This window comes from Xiphophorus couchianus, chromosome 6 (genome assembly GCF_001444195.1).
Source record: "Xiphophorus couchianus chromosome 6, X_couchianus-1.0, whole genome shotgun sequence".
NCBI classification, from domain to species: domain Eukaryota; kingdom Metazoa; phylum Chordata; class Actinopteri; order Cyprinodontiformes; family Poeciliidae; genus Xiphophorus; species Xiphophorus couchianus.
The window spans coordinates 8,724,696-8,747,465 of NC_040233.1; the positions used below are offsets into that span (position 1 = coordinate 8,724,696).

The 22,770-nt window shown below is 40.4% G+C and overlaps 3 protein-coding genes and 1 long non-coding RNA gene across 5 annotated transcripts in view; all 4 read left to right on the plus strand.

Annotated features, from left to right (window-relative positions):
* Positions 1-6,209, plus strand: part of LOC114146239 (solute carrier family 22 member 13-like) — an 8,629-nt gene extending 2,420 nt beyond the window's left edge. Inside the window, exons 5-8 of the mRNA XM_028020140.1 lie at positions 49-157; positions 335-432; positions 5,123-5,231; positions 6,134-6,209. Coding sequence (XP_027875941.1) covers positions 49-157; positions 335-432; positions 5,123-5,231; positions 6,134-6,209 — 392 coding nt within the window. The remainder of the gene's footprint in view (positions 1-48; positions 158-334; positions 433-5,122; positions 5,232-6,133) is intronic.
* LOC114146748 (uncharacterized) lies at positions 450-2,885 on the plus strand. Its single transcript, XR_003595955.1, has 3 exons — positions 450-783; positions 2,244-2,390; positions 2,492-2,885. It is a non-coding gene; the product is annotated as an uncharacterized LOC114146748 (long non-coding RNA).
* LOC114146743 (solute carrier family 22 member 13-like) lies at positions 5,113-15,030 on the plus strand. Its single transcript, XM_028021055.1, has 11 exons — positions 5,113-5,231; positions 6,134-7,823; positions 7,889-7,992; positions 8,315-8,469; positions 9,184-9,352; positions 10,412-10,532; positions 10,907-11,001; positions 11,103-11,317; positions 12,461-12,569; positions 13,331-13,537; positions 14,306-15,030. Exons 2-11 carry the CDS (start codon positions 7,449-7,451, stop codon positions 14,373-14,375), a joined length of 1,620 nt encoding a protein of 539 aa, XP_027876856.1. The 5' UTR covers positions 5,113-5,231; positions 6,134-7,448; the 3' UTR covers positions 14,376-15,030.
* Positions 15,031-17,183: 2,153 nt separating this feature from the next.
* Positions 17,184-21,860, plus strand: LOC114146777 (solute carrier family 22 member 13-like). Of its 2 annotated transcripts, none has more exons than XM_028021125.1 (9): positions 17,184-17,793; positions 17,869-17,972; positions 18,179-18,333; positions 18,442-18,610; positions 18,681-18,801; positions 19,624-19,718; positions 19,903-20,322; positions 20,403-20,606; positions 20,692-21,860. In XM_028021125.1, the coding sequence occupies exons 1-9, from the start codon at positions 17,422-17,424 to the stop codon at positions 20,738-20,740; spliced, it is 1,689 nt and encodes a 562-aa protein (XP_027876926.1). In that variant the 5' UTR covers positions 17,184-17,421; the 3' UTR covers positions 20,741-21,860. The 2 variants fall into 2 exon arrangements, with proteins under 2 accessions (XP_027876926.1, XP_027876927.1); XM_028021126.1 differs by lacking the exon at positions 20,692-21,860 and having other exon boundaries at positions 17,189-17,793; positions 19,903-20,117; positions 20,197-20,322; positions 20,403-20,528.
* Positions 21,861-22,770: the final 910 nt, after the last annotated feature.

A 22,770-nucleotide genomic window follows, 5' to 3' on the forward strand; every position in this document is an offset into this window, starting at 1 on the left:
TGGAGCATTCTCACAGTAAGAAATGCTTCTGCTTCACCTGAATTTCAGACAGCGCTGTAGCCGTGACAACCCTGGTTACCATAGGGAAGTTCTTCTTGAACTGGGCCGGCTCAGTGTGTCTGGTTTACATTCAAGAACTGTTTCCTACTTCTATCAGGTCTGGCATATGAAAAAGTAAAATAAATATAAATATATAAAATATATATATATACTGTATATATATATATATATATATATATATATATATATATATATATATATATATATATATATATACACACACACACATGATAATTGTATATTTTTGCAACTGAAACATGCTCTGTTCTGTTAGGCAAACTGCAGTGTCTTTGGGCTCCATTGCCTTTAGAGTTGCAGGGTTGCTGTCGCCGTTGCTCAACATGCTGGCTGTGTACCACCACTCCATTCCCAGAGGCGGAGCTAGAGGGGGGGCCGGGGGGGCCAGTGCCCCCCCAGCCATCTGATTGGCCCCCCCAGCGGCCCCCCCAAATGATCGACATGTCACGACACCCAGTCATTCCTTCACAGTAGGTAGCACTATGTACCACAATGGGTTGTGACACTTGTGACTGTTGTGACTGCTCAAAAGCAGCAGGGGGCGATATGCACCATTTACGTTTATTGTGATACACCATTTGGACACAACAGAGTTGACCCAACAGAAGAAGAGAAGGAGAACCGCGAAGAGACGATAGAGAAATATTGTACAGCTAAGAGGAATACAGTCGATTTGACTCCAAGACGGATAATCTGACTTCAAAGGTAAGTTTTACAATGGTTTACTACTACCAATAAAAAAACCCCGTTAAAAACATTTTGTGCTCAGCCAGGAAATAGTTTCTGGTAGTTGAGTTACTACTATAAGTTGCGAGCATCAAGCTATCAATGCTACAGCTATAGACATACGTAGACGCCGACTTAGTGAGCGAGTCGGCCAGTTCCTATGATACGTCACGTCTGCCAGTCAGACTCGTAATGCACGCAGAAGCAAAAAGTATTGTAAAGACGCTGACGCTGACGTGTTTCAGTGTGTTTACCACTCACGTCTGCCTGAACAATGTCGGGAGGATAAATACGGGAAGTAAAAAAAAAAGTATCCAACGTGGTGCATGTGTTATCAGACAGAATGGATCACGACATTCCTGATTATATGACCTGCCAAAATCCTCTGGTCTGTAATGCTCTTTCTTTCTAACAGCGATTTCTTATTAGCTCTCGCATTAAATAAAACTATACAGAATGAAAAATGTTAGCTATACTAAGAAAATAAAAATCAGAGTAGTTACTTCTGGCCAATATAATTACATGGGAAATATTTATTGGCTCAGAAGCTGTCGTTTGGCCACAAAGTCAAGAAATTCTGTTCATAAAATTGTGTTCTTTCTTTCTTACCTGTGAAAGGTAATGCTAATGGAGCCAGCTTGTACTATAAAATGAGTGAAAAAACTCCACACAAGTTCCCCACTGACATTTGCTATTTTTACTAATTCTTTTCTAAACATTTTCTATGAAACGGCAACACTTTGTTAGAGGTTCCGTTTCCCCTAGGAAAGGGCATGAACTTGTGACAATTTAATCTGTTACTCTTTTTGCTTTATTATGTTTTCCATGAAATGTTTAATTTATTTAAATTCTTATGTGTTTAGCTTTGTCATTTTCTTTTATGTTTTCTTTTATCTTATCGCTGATGTTTAGCACTTTATTTCAGCTCTGGCTGCTGTTAAAGTGCTTTATAAATAAAGTCGATAATGATCATGAACAAAAACAGGTTAGTCGGTCCAGTAGCTGAGAAGTTTGAATGCTGAACATACAGCCACAGTCTGTTTCCCCTGACCTACACACTGGAAGTGGGGATCTATTAACACTAAGTAATAGGAAGTGATACTTGGCATAACATGACTGGCTTGTTTTTTTTCCTAGGGTCAGTTGAGAATGAAAAGACAGGGAGGCAGGATAGACAGCTTCTTTATAAAAAGAAGCAAATCAGGCACAGATCAAACAGGGTTCAGCTCTGACATCAGCAGTCCTGGTAGCTCATGTCCTGAGAACAGTCACGAGAAAGAAAGTCTGGCAAACACCAATCCACCATCACCAGGTCAGAGTATCTACAGAAACAGTCAAATTCCTGCCCCGTTTTAGGTTATTTTTACTTGCTGGCTTCTGCTAATGTGTTTCTTTAATTGTTGGTTCAATTATGTTAATGTACTGTTTTTACAACGTAGTTCCATCAAAGGAGGAGTCTGAAAACACAGAAAGCTCTGCGCCTGACCAGGATGATGATGAGCCAGAAGGGGCAATTGCAGGAGATACCACTGATCTCTTCTCAGCAGTGTCCAGCACTCCTTTTGCTTTTCCAAAAGGACCCAGTGGTAATTTTACTTACACTAAGACCTGCTTAGTAGCTGCACAATTTACATGACATAATGATCATGTAAATTATGTGTACATAACCATTGTGTTTGTATTCCAGATATTTCAAAGTCAAAAGAACAGGGCCCTGTTCAGCCAAGTTTGACAAACTTCCCCAGAACTCAGCATGGAACAAGAAAGAGAACTTTTCACAGCTCCTGGTACAAAGACTATTCTTGGTTAGAATATTCTGTTATTAAAGACTCCTCCTACTGCTTTGCCTGTAGGCATTTTTCTTTGCCTAATGCACCAGATAGTGTCTTTGCTTCGCATTCCGGCTTCAGTAATTGGAAAAAGGCATTGTCCAAGGAGTCTGGATTTAAGCTTCACTCAAAGTTAGAGCACCATGTAAATGCAATGTATGCATGGAGTCAATATAAAAGGGCTAATGAGGGAAATACAACCATGCTAAATTCTATAAACACAAACCGGAAAAAAGTGGTGGAAGAAAACCGTTATTATATTAAAACAATAGCCGATGTTCTTCTTTTGACTGCAACACAAAATATTGCTCAAAGGGGTCATCGAGAGTCTGGGGACTCTAGAAATAAGGGAAACTTTTTGGCTATATTGGATGAAATAGCAAAGCATGATCAGTTAGTTAATTGAAAAAAAGCTTAGAGGATGTGCCAATGCAAAATACACAAGTCATCAAATCCAAAATGAAATTCTTCAGGGCTTAGCAGAGATGGTACAGACTGAAATCATAAAAGAAGTGAAGGAATGTGAAGTGTTCAGTGTTATTGCAGATGAAACAAAAGACTTGCAAAAAAAGGAACAAATGTCTTTGGTTGTACGATATTATTACAATGGTGTCATCCACGAAAGCTTCCTATGTTTCCAGGCAGCTGAAAGCCTTAATGCAGCAGGTCTTAGTGCAATGATCATTAGCTGTCTTGAGAAACATGGTCTGGACTACAGGAATAACCTAGTGGGACAGGGTTATGACGGTGCATCCGTCATGAGTGGGAAGCATTCTGGTGTATCTGCCAGAATTCAGAGCAATGCCAGATTTGCATTTTATGTTCATTGTAACGCACATTGCTTGAATTTAGTCCTTGTTGATGCTACCAAAGCAGTCCCTGAGGTCGTTGACTTTTTTGCACTTCTACAGCAGCTTCATAACTTTGTGTCTGGCTCTTATGTTCATCTGAGGTGGCTTGACGTACAGAAAGAGTTGTATCCAGCAGAACAACCCAGGGAGCTCCAGGCACTTTCAGATACGAGGTGGGCCTGCAGGTATACGGCATGCCGTACCATGAGAGACAGACTTCCAGCAGTTCTGAGATTGTTGCAGGATATTGCACTTGAAAGAAATGGCGAAAGAACAGTGGAGGCAAGGGGCCTGCTTCTTCAAATAGATATCCAATTTTTAGGTCTTTTGGTTACCTTTTGTAAAGTGCTTGGTGATGCCAAATGTCTTTCCGACATGCTTCAGTCCAGCACTCTTGACTTAGCAAGAGCTGTAGATCTAGTAGGTGCTCTTATAGACACTTTCCAGGACTACAGAAATGAAAAGTACTTTGATGAACTATGGAAAGAGGTTGAGGAACTTGCTGAGAAGAGCAAAATCAGTGTAAAAATTGACAGAAGAAATCCAAGATTAAGTTCAAAATTTCTTGACTCACTTGTAATGAGCACTATAGGACAGAGAAAATGTGATGACGAGGGCTTCCCCAGACCACTCTTTAATCAGGTGCTTGACTGTCTCATAGCGGAGTTAAAGAGGCGTTTTTCAAAGAAAAATTGTGAGATCATGCAAGGAGTGCAGTCCCTAAACCCCAAAAGTGCAACTTTCTTGAATGAGGAGCCTCTGATTGCTTTTGGACATATCTTTGAGTCAGATTTAGATGACCTGAAACATGAAGTGCACCAAATAAGGCGTTTGCTTGATCAGAGAATAAAGAGTGATTTAGGCACACCTTCTACTTTGCTTGATTTTATTCTGTTTCTTGAACCTTATAAAGAGGTTTTACATGAATTATTCAGACTTTGCAAGATTGCAGTAGTTAGTCCAGTTAGTACTGCTTCTTGTGAGAGAAGCTTTTCTGCTTTAAAATTAATTAAAAGTTACCTAAGGACAACAATGGCTGATGCCAGGCTAAGTCACATTGGAACACTTAGCATAGAGTCAAGGAGGGCACGGGGCCTCAACATGGATGACTTTGTAACATATTTTGCTTCATCTCACAACAACCGAAGGATTTTACTTTTATGAGTGCATGAAGAAGTCTTGTGTTTCTCGTCATGATTTGGGTCTTCACCGACTGGTACTTGTACCAATGATAGTTTAGGAGTCAGTACATTTGGTCATAGCTGCATTAAGTTCGAAAATAAAATGCACATGTAGCATCTATTAAATAACAGTTTCCATGACATACAACCTTCTTTTTTGAGATATTGTAATTGTGAACTGTGTGACACTGCATTCTCATTGTAAGTCTTGTCTTGTTACAATGGTGTCATTTAGAGGTTAATGTCCACTTATGCTTTGTGTGGCATGCATTGATAATAAACTGCAAATTACATGAGCAAATCTCATTTCATGAGTCTTTATTTATATATAGTATGTGAATGAAAGTACTTTTACTGTATTGTCATTGTCATAGTCAGTGGACCCCTTACAGATAGCCCTGGCCCCCCATTCGCCCCCCCAGAAATAAAAGTCTAGCTCCGCCACTGTCCATTCCCATCATAGTCTTTAGCAGCCTGGCTGTGCTAAGCGGAGCGCTGGTCTTCCTGCTTCCTGAGACCAGCAGAAAAGATCTTCCTGATTCAACCACTGATGGCAAGAGCAACGGGTGAGCTCATATCCTGCACCTACTTCCTCAGGTGCAGGAAGTAGCGTGTGTGTGTGTGTGTGTGTAACCCATGTGATCTGAGGCACCCAAGTGTTTTTAAGTTTTGGGGTGGCCCATATAAAACTCCAGGCTGCAGGGATTGCAACACGAGATACAGCTGGTGATCTCTTGAAACATTAAGTATATAGAGTTCTGAATACAAACACTAAAACAACTTAACATTTTGGAGTATTTGGAGATAGATTGGAACAAAAACTGAAATATACGTGCTCTTAAAAGTGTACATACCCCTTTTGAAGTCTCTCAACAACAACACAAGCCAAGTTTATTGTATAAGTTGCACAACGCCGCAACTTATACTTTTTTTTTACTGCACCTTTTGACTCATTTTTCGACATTCATTCTTTCAGAGTTTACATCTGCCATCAATTTAGGGAACTGAAATAAATAAGTAAAAATCTCCAAACATTTCCACGTTTGCCGCCTTCGGCTAAAGACACGGCTTCCATAGAGGTCGATCAAGAAGACCTCACTGCGCAAAGGTATCACTCAGGAGAAGGGACCAAACAAAAACATCTACAGCATTATGAATACGTTGTGACCAATTGGTGGTGTTTATAGACTCCAGCTAAAAAAAAAAAAAGTGAAGGTGCAACTACAGTAAATAATAAGTCTAGGGTGTGCAAACATATACTAACACATATTTTGAAACAATTTATCATTGCTTCTCTTTTCACAAAACCCTCTAAAACCCTTGAAATGGTGTGTCCAAGCTTTTGATAGCTACTCCATGATATAATGAAAGTGGAAAAAATCTTACAAAAAAAAAAGCTTAGTTGGCCCTATCGTTTACAAGATTTATCAATTTCACTGTCTCACTCTAGTGTCCTTTTGACCTACAGGGATTTGGCCAACGAGAAGACTGGACGTGAGATCTTCGTGGCTGAAATCCACACCAGAAAATCAACCAAACTCTAAATGACAGAAAACCTTTTTGTTGTTTTTGTTGTTGTTGCTTTTTTTGGATCCTAAGTTTAAGCCTACGTGCTCAAATCCACCAACTGGGAGAGGATGTCGGAAGAGTCGTTTGTTCTGCAGCCTGCTGAACGGACAGGTTTTGTGTAACGGGCGAGCGATCAGTTCTCCGTGCAGAATAATTTGGAAGCATCAAGTTCAATAAATCAAGAAGATACAAACTAACATTTTTTAAAATGTAAAATAAATTGTGTTCTCTGTTAGGATTTTGGGGTCAGGGACAAAATATATTCTACCCATAGGGTAATGTTAAGAGCTGATCTATGTTTCCCAGTACACAGGGAGGATGACTTTGTGAGTTTTAATTAGAATAAAACATAAATCTATCCTTCCTGGTAACCCTGAAATGCTTCTCACAGACTGTGTATAACCTAATCTTGAAATGTTTATGCACATGTACATTTTCTACCATTTTTAATCTCAAACTGACTTCATAGTAACTTATTGACTGGTTGCGTAACGACCCGGATGGATGACTTGTGTCTGGCAATAAAACAGTCGACGTTACATCGCTGGAGTTTTGACCGCTTGCTACTTTAAAACATTACATATTTAAAGAATAATTTGAGTCCACTCTCAGACAGATTAAACTCCTGCTTCCTTAGAGAAAGCAGGAGTGGCTAAATTAAGAGAATGTGCCTCTCTACACCTATGAAAATGAAATATCTTTTTTTTTTATTGCTGACAGCTTTACAAACCTTCAAACTATAAATAAAGTATCTAAAGTCCAAAATGTTATTTAACAGATGTCAGGTAAGACTACTGACCGTCATGATTTGACGAGTCAGCACGCAGTAAAAAAAAAAAAAATAGAACACTTTTTATAACCTGGAGATAATCGGTTGTTTTGTCTGCGTTTAAGTAAAGTATTTGTGCTAGGAAAAGCTCAAACTTGAGGACTTCTACTTGCTGTTTTGGTCAGTATGTTTCCCAGATTGCTTAATCTTTTGTTCAGAAAACTCAACCCTGTACAACCAAAAATGATTTTAGGATGGCATCCAGTGAGAGATGCCAGGATGATATAAATCTGGTTTAAAAAAAATACCAGGAATACTGCTTCTAAGTGAAAGCGCCGTCTCATCTTTCCTGAATCACGCTTGCATGGGTTTAAACATTAATGGGCTCTTTGTTTAAAGGTCATTGCCTTGCAGCATCACCGAAGTGCAAGTCTGCGCCCTGACCATGGCTGATTTTGGGGAAATCCTGCGTAACATAGGAGAGTTTGGATTGTTTCAGAAGACCATCCTCTTTGCTCTTTGCTTCCCAAACCTCATCTTGCCTTTCCACTTTGCGAGCGTAATTTTCACCCAGTCCGACCCGGAGCGCCACTGCAACACGGACTGGGTCCTGGGAGCAGCTCCTAACCTGACCACAGAGGAGCAGCTGAACCTCACCGTGCCCAGGGAGGAGGATGGGAGCTTCAGCCGCTGTCGGATGTTCGTCCCTGTGGACTGGGACATCCAGGATATCAGGGAGTTCGGCCTCAATGAGACAACAGGCTGCAGGGATGGATGGGTTTATGGCAGCATGCTGTATGAATCCACCATAGTTACTGATGTAAGCGATAAACCTCTTTCACTCAGTAAGTTCCAATGTATCTCTAATTGTTTTGTTTTGTCCAGTTTGACCTCGTCTGTGACCAGGCTCATTTGTTGGGCATTGCGCAGACAGTGCTGATGGCTGGCATCCTCGCTGGTTGTCTCTTACTTGGACCTTTCGCTGAGTCGTAAGTCAACACATGGGGAAATTTAGCCAATGAAATGTTGAGCTTGTACACACAAACGTGCGAACAAGGACAAAGTTGGAAGATGTTAAACTTTCAAGGCCGTGGCGGCTGCCGACGGGTTCCACGCGTTGGGTTCAACCCGAATGGCGGAAGGAAGTCTCTTTTCGCTGTTGTTCATCGAGCTCACGTTTTCAAAACAGTAATGTCGAACAGAAAGAACGTGAGCATTTCATGAACTAAGCACTTTTTTGAAGAGAAATTTCTTCGGTGTTGTATTTCCACACTCTACATTTCCATGTGTTAACTAATACGTGTGTTTCAGGTTTGGCCGTAAACGAGCGGCTCAGATCCCCGTAGTTCTGATGCTCCTCTTCTCTGTAACAACTGGGTTATGTCCGACCTACCCTTTATATTTGGCCTCCCAGTTCGTGGCGGGAATTGGATATGGAGGCTATCGACTAAACGGCGTCATCCTAAGTAAAGTTTATTTTATAATATTTTTTTCTCCTAAATTGACTCTGACAAAAACAATAAGGGATTGACTTGTCCAGGATGTAATGTGGTAGACATACATACTAGAGATGAGAAATCTGGAAATAATTCAAGCTACAACGATTTGTCATTTCCAAAATGGACACTAGAGGGCTCTATCGTGGCATCCCAAGAGGAGCTAATAGATCACAGACAGTTTCTGGAGCATCCAACAGTTGGTCATGACAATCAATCAATCAATCAATCAATAAAATTTAATTTGTATAGGACATTTCAGCAACAAGGCATTTCAAAGTGAATTTTAAAAAAACTCACAACAGCAGCTGAGTTTGACAAGAAGCTGCACACTGCTTCCAGCATTGCTTCCATGTCCTCCATTGTTGTGTTGCGTTTGTGTTGCGTACCGATCACGTCACACTACTTTTTGGACTCTTTGGCCGCCCAAGTATATGACAACCCCACTTCCTAGAGCTGTTATTCAGTTGTAACGGAAAACCACCTGAACTGAGTAGAGCCTTGCTGGTAGGTGCTGGTAGTAAAGGGCATGCCACTGATGCCTCGTAAAGGCATCTATTGCTATCAACTTGTAATTTATTGTAACCACTAGGCTATGCCAAGACTATCTTGCCTGTGACATTATTCTTTCTTTCAGGGTTTTTTTTTCCACAATCAAAGTGTTTATATGTTTTGTGCCTTTAGGCACCGAATGGATCGGCGTGTCCAAACGGTCCTGGGGAGCCTGCATCACTCAGCTATGTGGTGCCGTTGGACAGGCCATCCTGGGTGGCATGATCTACTTCATCAGAGACTGGAGACTGGCTCAACTGGTCACAGCTGCTCCGTTTACTGTGATCGCCTTTTACATATGGTCTGTGGAAAAAATGTTTGTATTTTAGCGTTTTCTGGCTCGATGCGTAATTCCACATTTTCCGCTCAAGGTCCGACCAGCAATTTACATTTTTTTCTAATTATTACAACTCTTGAAAGAGAAGGAAATGTGCTACATGCTCTCTGATTTATTTTCAAACCAACAGAAAACAATTGATTTACAAGATTATCCTTGTGTATGTGGATTCCTGGTGTTCTTGTTTGTTAGGGACAACAGCCACCCACACATAGCTAAGATCTGCACATAGTTGAAACCAAGACTAAAAATAATTAATAGTTCAGAAAGCAATTATACCTTAATATGCATCAATACACACAGTGGAAACTGTTTTAGCGCTATGGCAGAAGCTAGCATCTACATTGTCTCTCCTTTTGGTGGTTCAGCCAATCACCAACAAGAAAATAAACGGTGCTCCTGGATTGGCTGCTTCGCAAACACCAGCCAATAGCATGTCAAGTTGTTTGTATGTATTTAAGTTAGAGGTGCATTTTCTTTAGAATATTTCAGATATCCTCTATTCAAAACTCTGTGAGTAATTTGGAGTTACAGAGGAAAACCCGCGAATACTGTAAACTCAAACTTGATCTGACTTTATTTTCTAAAAACAAAAATGTGTCAATGCACATGCTGTTGTGCTATTGGATGGTGTGTTTAAGTGGGAGCAGGAATAAAGAAATGAGCATTTTCAGCTTTCAACACACTGATCACAGGTCAGACCCATTAAGGGAAAGTTGTCTGATCCCCGTCTCCGAGCAACTGATTGATGCATGTTTAGCTTATAAAGCTGCTGTTACACGTAGTCTTTCAACACATGTTGCCATATCTGAAACACATCTTGAGTAGTTCTAAACATAAAACCTTTCAAAGTTCTGTCAGAGTCACTTTGGAGATCAAAGTGCGCGTACAACAGTATCTGATGTGTCAAAACGTGAAACTGGCGTTTAAGCCTCCTGGTTCTATATCTTCATACGACATTGACATATGAGGCAGATGAACAATAAAGGAGACTAATGAAAGTATCTATTTAATTTTTCACAGGTTTATTCCAGAGTCAGCCAGATGGTTGTTGGACAGGGGACGGACAGACGAGGCTAAAGAGCTGATCATCAAAGTGGCGGCCATTAACAAACGCAAAGTTTCAGACTCTCTCCTGGAAAAGGTTTGTCTTTCTGTCTCTGTCTGTCTCCAAACAGACAACAATAAGTGTCATTTAATAAAAGTCAAACGGGTTTAGTACAATAATCGTAAAGAAATGAAAACGTCGTAGGACAGTTCAGTGCCTTGTGACGAACATCTTCGTGACTTTAGAAAATAAAGTCAGATCAAGTTTGAGTACGATGTGATCAGATAAAAATCTTAATCAAAATACACTGAAGTTTGTTAACACAATCTGATTAAATGTGGAATATTGTTGCTTTTGCAATGAAGGTCTTGTTTTTACTAACTCAGCAAATTAGAACAGGTGAAAAGTTTTCATACGAGGTGATTAGTTATAATCATGCAACTGTTAACATGATGTCGTGTCCATTACAGATTACTATCAAAGAAAATGTGCAAAAGGGAGGCATAATATGTCTTATTAAGTCTCCTGTGCTGAGGAAGTATTTCCTTACCATCATTTTGGCATGGTAAGTTATACTGCGCAACACATTTCCTGTGGAGTTGTGATATCTAAAGAAAAAATTAGAAGTAGGACAACTTAATGTTTGAATGTCTTTGTTTTCCGCAGGTTCTCCCTGACTGTTACCTACTTCTGCCTTTCGCTGAATGTGGGAAACTTTGGCTTGGACATCTTCCTGACTCAGGCCTTGTTTGGGCTCTCTGAAGTACCGGCTCACATTATTTGCATTTGGCTGCTGGAGGCGGTCGGGAGAAAAGCGTCACTGATCACCACACTTGTGATCGGAGGATTTCTGTGCCTCTTGATCCTCGCCGTACCTCAAAGTAAAGCCTCTACGAACTGTTTATTAACCCGGTAGTTTTATATATATATATAACTTACTTCATTCTGACTTGTTTTTACGTTGCATGGTTGCATTTTCCTAACCAAAACTTGAATTATTTTAAAAAATGTTTACTTATACAGGGGCGGAGCTTCAGGGGGCATGGGAGGTGGTGGGCCCCCTGCCCTGGCCTAGGGGGGTCCCGGATGGGAGGCAGAATGTGATGTCAAAGATCCAAGCCTTTATCACGTCTGATGAGAGCTGGAGAAAGCTGGGAGTATGTAGGATAAAATAGCCTGGTGCCCCAGTAGGTTATATAGTAGGCTGCCAGTCATTGTTGACTCATGGTAGCTAAAACTTTGCAAGACCGACTAATTTTAGTGACATAGTGGGTGTAAAATATTGAATAAAATGTTGTACTACATGACTGGCTTTATTTTCACTCTTACATTTAACTTTATGACACACAAAATTACAAGTGTATCGTCCACATTGTCTCCAAGTGTATTCTGGGTAAAACTCGTCACCAGCCGTCCACCAACATCATCATCAGTCACTTAGCAACCGATAGCAAACCAAACAAACCCTTTTTAAAAGAGAATGTGAAGGGGGGTGTGCCGTGGTGGCGTAGTGGATAGCGCGACCCATATTTGGAGGCCTTGTGTCCTCGGCGCGGCCATCGTGGGTTTGACTCCTGGACCCACCGACATTTGCTGCATGTCTTCCTCCCTCTCTCTCCCCATTTCCTGTCAGCCTACTTTTATATAAGGGACACTAGAGCCCACAAAAGACCCCCTGGAGGGGTAAAAAAAAAAAAGAAAAAAAAAAGGATGTGAATATCTATGCTTTGTATTCATGATATTATAGCCTCTCTAACGTACTTGGGGCGTGCTGTGGTGGCGCAGGGGGTTAGCACGCCCCACATTTGGACTCCCGGTCCCGACGACCTTTGCCGCATGTCCTCCTTCAAAAATGGCGCCGGCTCAGCTGGCTGCCTGCAGACGCAGCTCCCGTCGTGTGTGTGTTAATCTGCGTATAAAAAATTCTTGCTGTAACTGCAAAATAATTTCCCTGCTGGGATGAATAAAGTAATTCTTCTTCTTCTTCTTCTTGTAAGTTTTTATTTTTTTTTTGTCTTTTCCAGGTAATGCCATCGCTGTCACTTCGTTAGCCATTGGCGGACGTTTTTTGACCAACTGGGCCGGATCTATATGCAACTTGTACGTTCAGGAACTGTTCCCGACGTCTTTTCGGTAAGCTGACTCCCGTTAATGTATTTCCCTTTAAAAATGATACCGTTCTCCAATCTGGTCTTGTTTTGATGGAGTCATTTTAAATGTGAAATGTGACGCCTAGTTGTTCCGTGTTACGCCTCAGACTCTCGCTCAGGATGTACTGTAGAAAGTATTCAGCCCTCTGGATGTTTGACCCTTTTTATTGCTTCTACAAATCAGTCAGGATCAACAAAATGTGGCTCTTTTAACAAAGGAATTTACAAGAAAAAGAAAAAGAACACCTTTAAAGTTGAAACTGATTTCTATAAAGCGATGACAGTTGAATAAAAATATGAAACATGAAATAAAAACTACTGATTAACCAGTGAATGGACCTTCCAGACACATGTTTCTTCAGCTATCACAAATTGACTGGACTTTATTGAATAAGGCCAGTTACTTTAAAAGCGGTGAATATTGATGGTAGCACTTATTTTATGTTTCATATTTGTACAGAATTGTCATTATTTTTTGTAAAAATACATTTTTATTAGCTTTTTTCTGTTAATTTCTATTGAAAAAGCAATATTTTGTTGATGATTATTGATTTGCAAAAAGCAACAAAAAAGAGTAAAACATCCCAAACGGTGAATGCTTTTCGCGGGCGCTCTAGTGGTTAGCGTTCAGTGCTAATTTCGTCCCTGCTGTAGTGTTTGTATTTTTCTTTTAAAGCAGCACAATAAGCAGACAAAAACTATTTGTTGAATAAACCTTTGAGGAACGACTTGTCCTCGCTCTAGACAAACCGCCTCGGGTTTGGGCTCCATCGCGAGCCGAGTCGGAGGCTTGCTTTCCCCGCCGCTCAGCATGCTGGCCGTGTACCGCTGGTCCATCCCTGTCGCCGTCTACAGCAGCCTCACCATCCTCAGCGGAGCCCTCTGCTTCCTGCTTCCCGAGACCAGGAGAACAGAACTCCCCGACTCCACCCGTCAAGCCGAAGGCGACTGGTAAGAAAGCTGGATTTGGACGACGGTGTCAGCGACAATCCATGTAGTCGCAAAAACTACACAAATGTTTGCCTTTTTTGGTTCATCTTTGTTTATGAGAATTTTGTCTTGTTTTATGCCTGATTGATACACTCCTGAGTTTAGGACCACTGAACCTAAAATGTCTAAATCGGCTCATAAATCTGGTTTTTATGGGACGTTACTCCATTCAGACCCCCTGATGGCGAACTCAAAAAGACTTTCTGTCTTTGACCATGGCATGACTGTTGAACAGCAAAGGCTACACAGTAAATTTGCATTTCTTAAAAGGTCCTGAGGGGGATTGGGACAAAACGCCAAGCAGCAGACCTCAATTATTTAGGCTGTTTTCACACCTTATAGTCCAGTAGACTTGGTTTGACTGGAGAACAAAATTGCAACATTTGTTACATTTTGTTTCGTTTTCAGCTGGTGCAATTCACTTTCACGCTGCACTGTGTCAAACGATCCAAACCTCTTGCCTCTGGTGGCGCTGACACAAAAACCTCCGAAGAAGAAGAAGACACTGAGCGCAGTTTCGTTATTCACAAAAAGCAAACAAAAATGGAGTAGCATCAGATTTCAGTGGATGTAGGATTTCTTTGTTTTTCGTAAAAGACCACAACCAATTTCTCCCGCTTACGCTAGACATGCGTGTTGGTTTTGGTTGCATTTACCTCTTTGTTGACGATCTTTTGTTTTTTGTTCAAATACTGTTGGTTTTGAAGATCTTCTCTTTTCTCACCACAGGACGAAGAACAAGATGAATCACCAACAAGACTCAAATGAAGATTTACAAATCAAATCAACCAAGTTGTAGTCTGTACGGTTTCATTTTTTTAGTGCACTTAGTGGTTTCATTGGAACTCCAGTGTGTAGCTATGGCTAATCAGTGGATTTTTATTTTATCTCCTGTAATTGTCAAACATCCAGACAGTTTGATTGTTTATTGATAATAATGCTCAATAGTTAAGAGAACCTTGTTTCTAGCTCCTAACTTTCTACTCATTCCAGGTGGTATTTAGGTTACAACCTAATCTACTTTTGCAAATATGAAATAACCAATCTGGTTTTTGTTTGTTTGTTTTTTAACTCGTTTTTTGTGGGGAGAAAAATAAAAATAATTTACAGCCACAGAAAAAAAGAAGCATGAAATCAGGGTATAAGACTCTGACTAATGGCGGTGCTTTTACTTTGTTGTCACATTTGTGTCAACATGAACAGAAAACCCTTTTGACAGAAGCCTTCATGTCTCATTATACTTATTTGCTGTTTTATGAAAATGTTGAAAACCTTTACGTCTTACAGCTTGTGCTGCTTAATCATTGCATTGAGTTTGTTTTTTGTGATTTCTCACATTAACTGCACAGTTTTCAATAATAATATATTGACTGTTTTTAAAAGCCATATATTTTCGGGATGAATTGAGTTTTTGGGCTCTAAAAATCATCAACATTAAACATATTAAAACATCAGTGGATGTGTGTTGTTGAGGCATCTGCCTTCTAACGGAGTACAAGAAATCTGTTGAATAGTTTGCAGCTTTTTTTCTACCTTCATACTAAAAAAAACAAAAAACAACAAATTTCTCTAAAAGTAAAGTTGTAGTATTTTATTAGGATCCCAAGAACACATACTCACTGATCAGTGTTTTAGATTGAGAATCCGAGACGATTCAGAATCACCATTTGACCCAAACTGTCTCTTAAGGAGGACTGTCCCAGTCGGTGTTGCCAGGCAACAGCCCAGATTTCTACTGTCCTTCCTGTTCCTCTCCATCGTATGTTGTTTCTCATCTACAGTCACAATTTTCAAGCTACAGCTATGAACACTTAGTTTTGTTTACCTGCAAGTCAGTATCTATATTTTTAGGAGCAGAAATAAAAATCTATATTTCCTTTTTATGAAAAATAGCTTTCAGATACTGGAGTAATCATTTTACCACTGATGAGACAGATTATTACTTGATAAAGATAAAGTACACCCACCTGCTGTCTATTTTAAAGAAAGCGCTATAATCTGACACCTACTGGCCAGATGTTGTAATCATACCCTTAATATTTAATATATTGTAAAAGCTATATATTGTAAAAATATATCGCTTTTATTGGCTTCCTCTTTTATTCCGTAACCTGCACAAATTAAAGTAGCCAGTTATGCACACTATGTAATTACATGTATATAAACTATTTATAAAATACAAAGTATTTTCCATATTTCACTATGCTGAGATAAAACTACATATAAACATGTTGTTCCTACATACTAGAACAGATATGTATGTATATATTATCAGTGTTTTATTTTCAAGTTCAGAGTTGCTTTTCGAAAGCACACACACACACTTACACACACTTGCTGACAGCTTGTTTTAAACCATGTGGGGCTGACATTTAGCGTAAACCAAACCATTTTTGTTTCCCTGGTTACATTTGAACTTGTTTGCGTCATTGATGTTGACATGAGTTGTGTCAACCTTTCAATGCGTCCTGTTTACACCGACACACTGAAGCTCATGTGGTTTCGCCTTTAAAGCCACTGGAGTTCTTTTACAAGGTAATTTATTGGCTCTCGCTTTTATTCCGTTACCTGCACAAATTAAAGCAGCCAGTTATGCACAGTGAAGGCTTTGCGTAACTGTAGATATGTGGAGGTGAACTTATTTCACTTTAATAACTTTAATTAAACCATTGTAAATACTTTTTGCATTTACAAAAAGTCTGAATATGTATTTGACCCCCTTACAGATTCTCTTCCGCATTTGCTTTTTGTCAGACCTAAATGTTTCAGATTATCAAACATATTGTTTTATAAAACAAAATTTACATGACTAAATTGAAAAGTATGTTCAAATAATGAAGCAGCAAAACTGGTTGTGCTAACTTTGGTAGCAACAGCTGCCAACTAGGATTTGTGATTAACTGCAAAGAGTTTTACATCAATTAAATTGAACTCATCTTGATCCTTTTTTATCTTCAGGGTTAAGCAGTATTTTGTTCAGTTTTGGACAAGACCATAAAAAAAATCATTAATTTAGTTTATGTTGTTTAAAAACTGTGTTTTGTTGTTACTCAGGTTAACTTCTGACATTGGAGTTAGCTTGATGACACAAAGACTCAAACATTAAAGTGTGAAAAAGCCAAAGCAGAGAACATTTATAATTGGTGGATCTAATATTTTTCCACAAAACTGTATGTTCACAACTGAAAAAATTGTATATATATATATATATATATATATATATATATATATACAGTACAGACCAAAAGTTTGGACACACCTTCTCATTGAATTCAATTAGAAAGTGTGTCCAAACTTTTGGTCTGTACTGTATATATATATATATATATGTAGATATAGATATCGGGTATATACGTACATACTGTAGATATATATATATAATTTTTTTTATGAAGTCCTTTGAACTTCATGCAACATTTTACGAGTCAGCTATACTTTGGACTGCATATAATCCATCTGCAATGTATGCAAACAGGCTTATCTAAAGTGTCGTAGAAAATTGTAAGAAAATTCAAAGGTCATTGTTTTACTGCAAATTTTAGAGTGCAGAACGTCTGACAAAGCAACATAAAACTGTCTTGGCTGAAGTTCAGTCCAAATTATTTTTAATCACAAAGAGACATCCAGATATATGGATGTACTGTCAGCAAAATCCGTAGACATGCCTGCTGATAAGTGACATGTTCCTAGGGATTCCTGTGGAAAGTAATTGAGCCCTAGTTTTTTTCCATTGGAAACCGTAAAATTAAACATGCTGTTGTCTTGCTTCGAGGTGAGATAAGTAGTTAAACGTTAACGCCGCTTAAATCTGTTGTTTGGTCTTCACACATCGAAGTGACACCAACATGGCAGACTTTGGAGAGATCCTCAGGAACATTGGAGAGTTTGGCTTGTTCCAGCAGCTTACTCTTACTGCACTCGCGTTTCCAAACTTCTGCCAGGGTTTTCTGATGTCCAGCTTTCTTTTCATCCAGTCCGACCCAGAGCGCCACTGCAACACGGACTGGATCCTCAGAGCTGCTAACCTGACCACAGAGGAGCAGCTGAACCTCACCGTGCCCAGGGAGGAGGATGGGAGCTTCAGCCGCTGTCGGATGTTCGTCCCTGTGGACTGGGACATCCAGGATATCAGGGAGTTCGGCCTCAATGAGACAACAGGCTGCAGGGATGGATGGGTTTATGGCAGCATGCTGTATGAATCCACCATAGTTACTGATGTAAGTGCTAGAGTATAAACTCTTAACTTGTCATTCGGTCAATCAAGATCTACTGAACCATCTAAATGTTTGCAGTTTGATTTGGTGTGTGGCCGGTCCAACATGGTGGGAGTGATACAAACGGTGTTTTTGGCTGGAATCCTCCTGGGTTCTCTCATGTTTGGACCTTTTGCTGAATCGTAAGTCGGAATAACAAAGCAGACTCCTCTCCACTTTTTATAATGTCAGGTTTCTAGAGTGCCTTGCAAAACATATGTCTAAACATCTTGACATTTTTCACCTGGTGAGAAGTTGCAAACACAAACTTTGCTGTATTTCATTGGGCAACACATTTTCCACTGTCTGGCTTTCATTACATCACTTTGGTCTCTCCTTACTTTTGAAGGTTCGGTCGTAAGCGAGCAACTCAAATTCCAGCGGTGATATCGTTTGTGTTCACCTTAACAACAGCTCTGTGCCCCAGCATTTACTTATACTTAGCGTCCATTTTCATGATGGGAATTGGAGCTGGTGGATATCGAGTCAACTGTATTATACTGGGTACGTATATTTCATTGGTCTCGTTTAAATTGTGCATGCTTTTTAGGACCTTATCCATGCAAAACGTGTGCCTGCTGCTTCTGGCATTGTGCTTTTTCCTTGCTGCAGCCACCGAATGGATCGGCGTGTCCAAAAGGTCGTGGGGGGCATGTGTGACGCAGTTCTTCGGCTCGGTCGGACAGTGCGTCCTGGCTGGTACCGTCTATGGCATCAGAAAGTGGAGAGTGGCTCAACTGATCTCTGCAGCGCCTCTTGCGGTGGTTGCTGTCTACATATGGTGTGTTAGGATTTAAAAGTCAGCTGTTTCCAGATACTTTCAAAGTTACACTTACCTTTTTCCTCACCAGGTTCATCCCAGAGTCAGCCAGGTGGCTGTTAAACAAGGGACGGACAGAGGAAGTGAAGCAGCTCATTGCCAAAGCAGCCGCTGTTAACAAACAGCCGGTCCCTCACTCTCTGCTGGAAAAGGTTCAGGATGCCAACTAACTGTTAAAGTATTACTTTTCAGTAGAGACTCACCGACTGAGACGGTTTTGTTCTCGAAAACTCATCTGCATTTGCAATCCTGATACTTTATAGCAGATATATTATAATAATCTTACATGATTAGTCTTGTGATTATAGTTGTAGCCTCTCTTATCTTTTTGTTTAGAAGAGATATTTAGTCCCCAGCCAACTTTCTAAAGCACGATATGCTGCTTTATCATGGTCTTAGAAAGGTTAAGGACGTTTCCTGAAATGTATTGAGTTTTATTATTTGTTTCCAAAGATATGTCTGACATCAGACACATACAGCTGCAGTCCTCTGTAAACTCATATCTTCCAGCTACTGATAAAGTTTTTGTCAGTAGCATTAGTACTGATAAAAAACTGCAGTACTGTGATTATCTGTAGTGCTAGACAGATAGTTTACCATCATCTGTCCAGCTAATACCTAGGCTACAGCAGATAACAGTAGCTTACTGTAGTGTTAGCCTAGCATTACAGTAGCTAGCTGTATTACTAGGCTAATGCTAACACTTTCTGTCTATTCTGCTGTGACGCAGAATTAATTACGCTTCCAAGGTATTTCATTGAGGTTCCAGTTTCTATACTTCCATAAATTATTGGTTTGCTTTAAAGTCTTCAAAATGTGTCCTTTGTCAAATGGTTAGTTGGACGGTTTTAGGTAATAATTTTGTCTTAATGCTTTGAAACAACTGCTTCAACTGCGTAGTCATAATATATCAAATTGTTTTAACTGTATTTATCTAGGATCGAGTCCGATCTTAACCAGAATTTCTACCACAGGTTACCGTGAACACAACCCCAAACAATGGTGGCATGAAGATCATTTTCAGATCCCCACTGCTCACCAGATATTTCCTTACTGTTGTCCTGGCTTGGTAAGTGAGTAATGCAAAACAAACAATGGACATCGCAATGCTCTGTAGAACAAGTCGATATCTTTACTGCGCTAAACCAGAAGATCCGAGTTTGGTTTATTCCAGAATTATTGACCAGCTATGAACCTGAAATGTTAAATTGGTTGTTTCTGACTCTGACTAACTGACCTCTGCCTGTTTCCAGGTTTTCACTGAACCTCTGCATCTACTGCCTGTACTTAGACATGGGAAACCTTGGCTTTAGCATCTTTTTGACCCAGTTCCTCTTTGGTGCTTTTGAAATACCTGCTGTTCTATTCTCCATGTGGCTGTTGGAGATTTTTGGGAGAAAAGCGTTATTCATATTTACCCTGGTAATAGGAGGACTTTCTTCTTTGCTCATTGTTGCTGTTCCTCAAGGTAAACCTTTTGGTTGGATTGATATTACACAATACGTGCTTGGTCTATTTGTCATTCTTTCTTTTATCCCCCTTCCTAGAACATGCTCTAGCTGTTACGTCTTTGGCTGTGGCCGCTCGCTTCTTCCTGGTCTGGGCTGGTTCTGTAGCACTCAACTCCTGGATGTAGACGCCTACATCCAGGAGTTGAGTCCAACATCAGTTCGGTAGGAGCTCTTCTTGTTGTCAGCGAAAAGCCACTAGTGTTCGGACAGCATTAGCAGTCGAGTCATCTAATACGTTTCAGACAAACTGCCACCGCTCTGGGCTCGATAGCAGCAAGAGCAGGAGTGTTACTGGCGCCGCTGCTGAACATGCTGGCTGTGTACCACTGGGTCATCCCCATCGTCTCAAGCAGCCTGACAATCGTCGGCGGAGCCCTCGGCTTCCTGCTCCCAGAGACCAAGAAAACTGAGCTTCCTGAGACAGCTGAAGAGGCGGAGAAAAACAGGTAGACGAGTGTGGTCGACACCGATCTCTGGAGAAGCTACTCGCCATGCGTCATCCTTCACTTCTTTTTACTTTCTGCCTTTCAGAGTCGCAGCATCAGGATCCGATTCACCTTCTGAGGAGAACACGTTATGAACTTTTGCCTGTCTACCTGTTTCAAAATCCATTACTGGCAACATTCATGGTTACCATTTACCTAACTGTAGCTACTTTGAGAGAGGAGAGGCCAACACTTATTCTGCAAGAACAGAGATTTGTTCTTTTACCTGAGGCTCCAAGAACAAGAACAAGAACTGAGTTCTTTGTGGCTCAAATCCAGAACTCCCGGGAAGAACACAACCATCCTGTTGCTTTACTTCTGAGCTATACAGTGTCAGTTGTTTTGCAATCAGAAGGTTGAAGGTTTGATTCCAGCTTTTGCTTCCGGCCAAGTTACCTTCTGAGCTGTCTGTTGATGTATCCAGGGAAAGTGCTGCATAAATTGAGACCATTTACCATCTTTCTATTACACAAAGTCATCGCAAATAGACCAACCACATATAGTGTAATATCAATCCAACCTCGACTCCCATCCTCGTTTCTTTTGCCGCATGTCTTTCCTCTCGCTGCTCCCTTCATGTTGGATTACTGAAATGTGGAGGCTACTAGTGCCGAAAAAATTCTTTAAAAAAATAAATAAATCCCCCATCAGTCCTGCATTTCCACGAATGACCATCGGGGGCGCAGTTTTTCAGCAAGATAGCACCCGTTAATGCAGTCCATGGAAATATGGGCTGCCTTTATCACGCAGATTACATTTTCTTCTTTGTTTTATCTTTATGTTTACCTGGAATCAAATAAAAAATTCCTACCCCTGCCTCCTCTCCCCTCAATCAAAAAAAAAGAGATAAATATATCCTATTTACGTTAAACTTAGAAAATGACTCAACCATGTCATAGTTCATACATTTGAACGTTTATTACACAAGTCATTGATGAATACATTCAGAGAAAGGACTATTCATTTACAAGATACATTTTCATATATCTTCTCTTAAATCTTTCTTACGTTTGTGTCTATTAACAAAAAAATCTTCCTGCAAATCATGTGACGTTATCCATAATATAATATGTACATAAATTGTTCTTTATTGAAAGAGTACTTATCAAACAAAAAATTTCTAATCTGATTGAATTTGGTAAAAATATGTAATTTAGTTGATTTGTTCATAATGTGTATCCACTGGCTTGCCAGGGTCGGATCTGTAAACGGAAGTCAAAACAAAAGCCCGACATTACCCAAGCAAATCGTCCATCCAGCTGCTGCTTTCTGATTTCTGCTCAGTGTTGTTGCCTTCAGAGACCAACAGATTATCTCCAAACACATCAGCATCGCTTGGTTCTGCTACGGCGAGTAACTGTGCATCTGTGGCAAAAATGTCTCCAGCAAAAAGATCTATCTGAGTGGGAGGAGCGACAGTGGACGGTGCGTCAGATCCGAGCAAATCGTTCAGTGAGTTAGAAACGTTGGAGATGTTCGGTTGCACTGGAAACAGAGCTGTGCTGTCTGAGGTATGACTAACTCCAAAGATGTCATCAGGAAAGGCAGAAAATTGATTTGTTGAAACTTCTTCTCCATTTGGGTCAGGCGCGTCGAAAAGAATAGGCTGAGAGAAGAAATCGTTGCTCGAGCCGAATATGTCGAAGTCAGCAATCTGGTCATTTGTTTGGTTGACTCCACTGAAAGGGTCCAGGTTGTCTTCTTGCTTTACGGAGAGTAAAGCCGAGTCGGGGTCAGGTGGTGGATCTGTCATTACGAGGGAAGCCTCTGCCTCAGCTGACAGCAGCTGAGTGTCCATCAAGCTGAAATCATGAGGAAGAGCTGCAGCAGTCTCAGTTGAGGCACTCAGAGGGGAGGAACCTGCCAGGCTGGAGCTCTCAGACAAATCAAAGAAGTTGGTCTGATCTTGTGGATTTTCAGCACTGGAGCTGAAAAGCGTTTCACTGCTCAGGTTTCCTCCCGTTTCATCGGGTGCGTCAAGCAGTTTGTCTGAATTTGGAGAAGATTCGTCGGTACTTATCTGAATGGATCCTTCACCCACCTGGGTTGAATTCACAACTTCTCCGAAGTTATCATCAACAACAGGATAAGTTAAATGTTCATCACTGCTTCCTTCAGGTGTCGA

Bases quoted from the DNA above. Each gene is read 5' to 3' on its own strand.
- LOC114146743 (XM_028021055.1), top strand. From the start codon at position 7,449: ATGGCTGATTTTGGGGAAATCCTGCGTAACATAGGAGAGTTTGGATTG. The intron at 11,318-12,460 runs GTAAAGCCTCTA...TGTCTTTTCCAG, and splicing joins GATCCTCGCCGTACCTCAAA to GTAATGCCATCGCTGTCACT. The intron at 12,570-13,330 runs GTAAGCTGACTC...TCCTCGCTCTAG, and splicing joins CTGTTCCCGACGTCTTTTCG to ACAAACCGCCTCGGGTTTGG.
- LOC114146777 (XM_028021125.1), top strand. From the start codon at position 17,422: ATGGCAGACTTTGGAGAGATCCTCAGGAACATTGGAGAGTTTGGCTTG. The intron at 18,334-18,441 runs GTACGTATATTT...TCCTTGCTGCAG, and splicing joins AGTCAACTGTATTATACTGG to CCACCGAATGGATCGGCGTG. The intron at 18,802-19,623 runs GTTCAGGATGCC...TTTCTACCACAG, and splicing joins CTCACTCTCTGCTGGAAAAG to GTTACCGTGAACACAACCCC.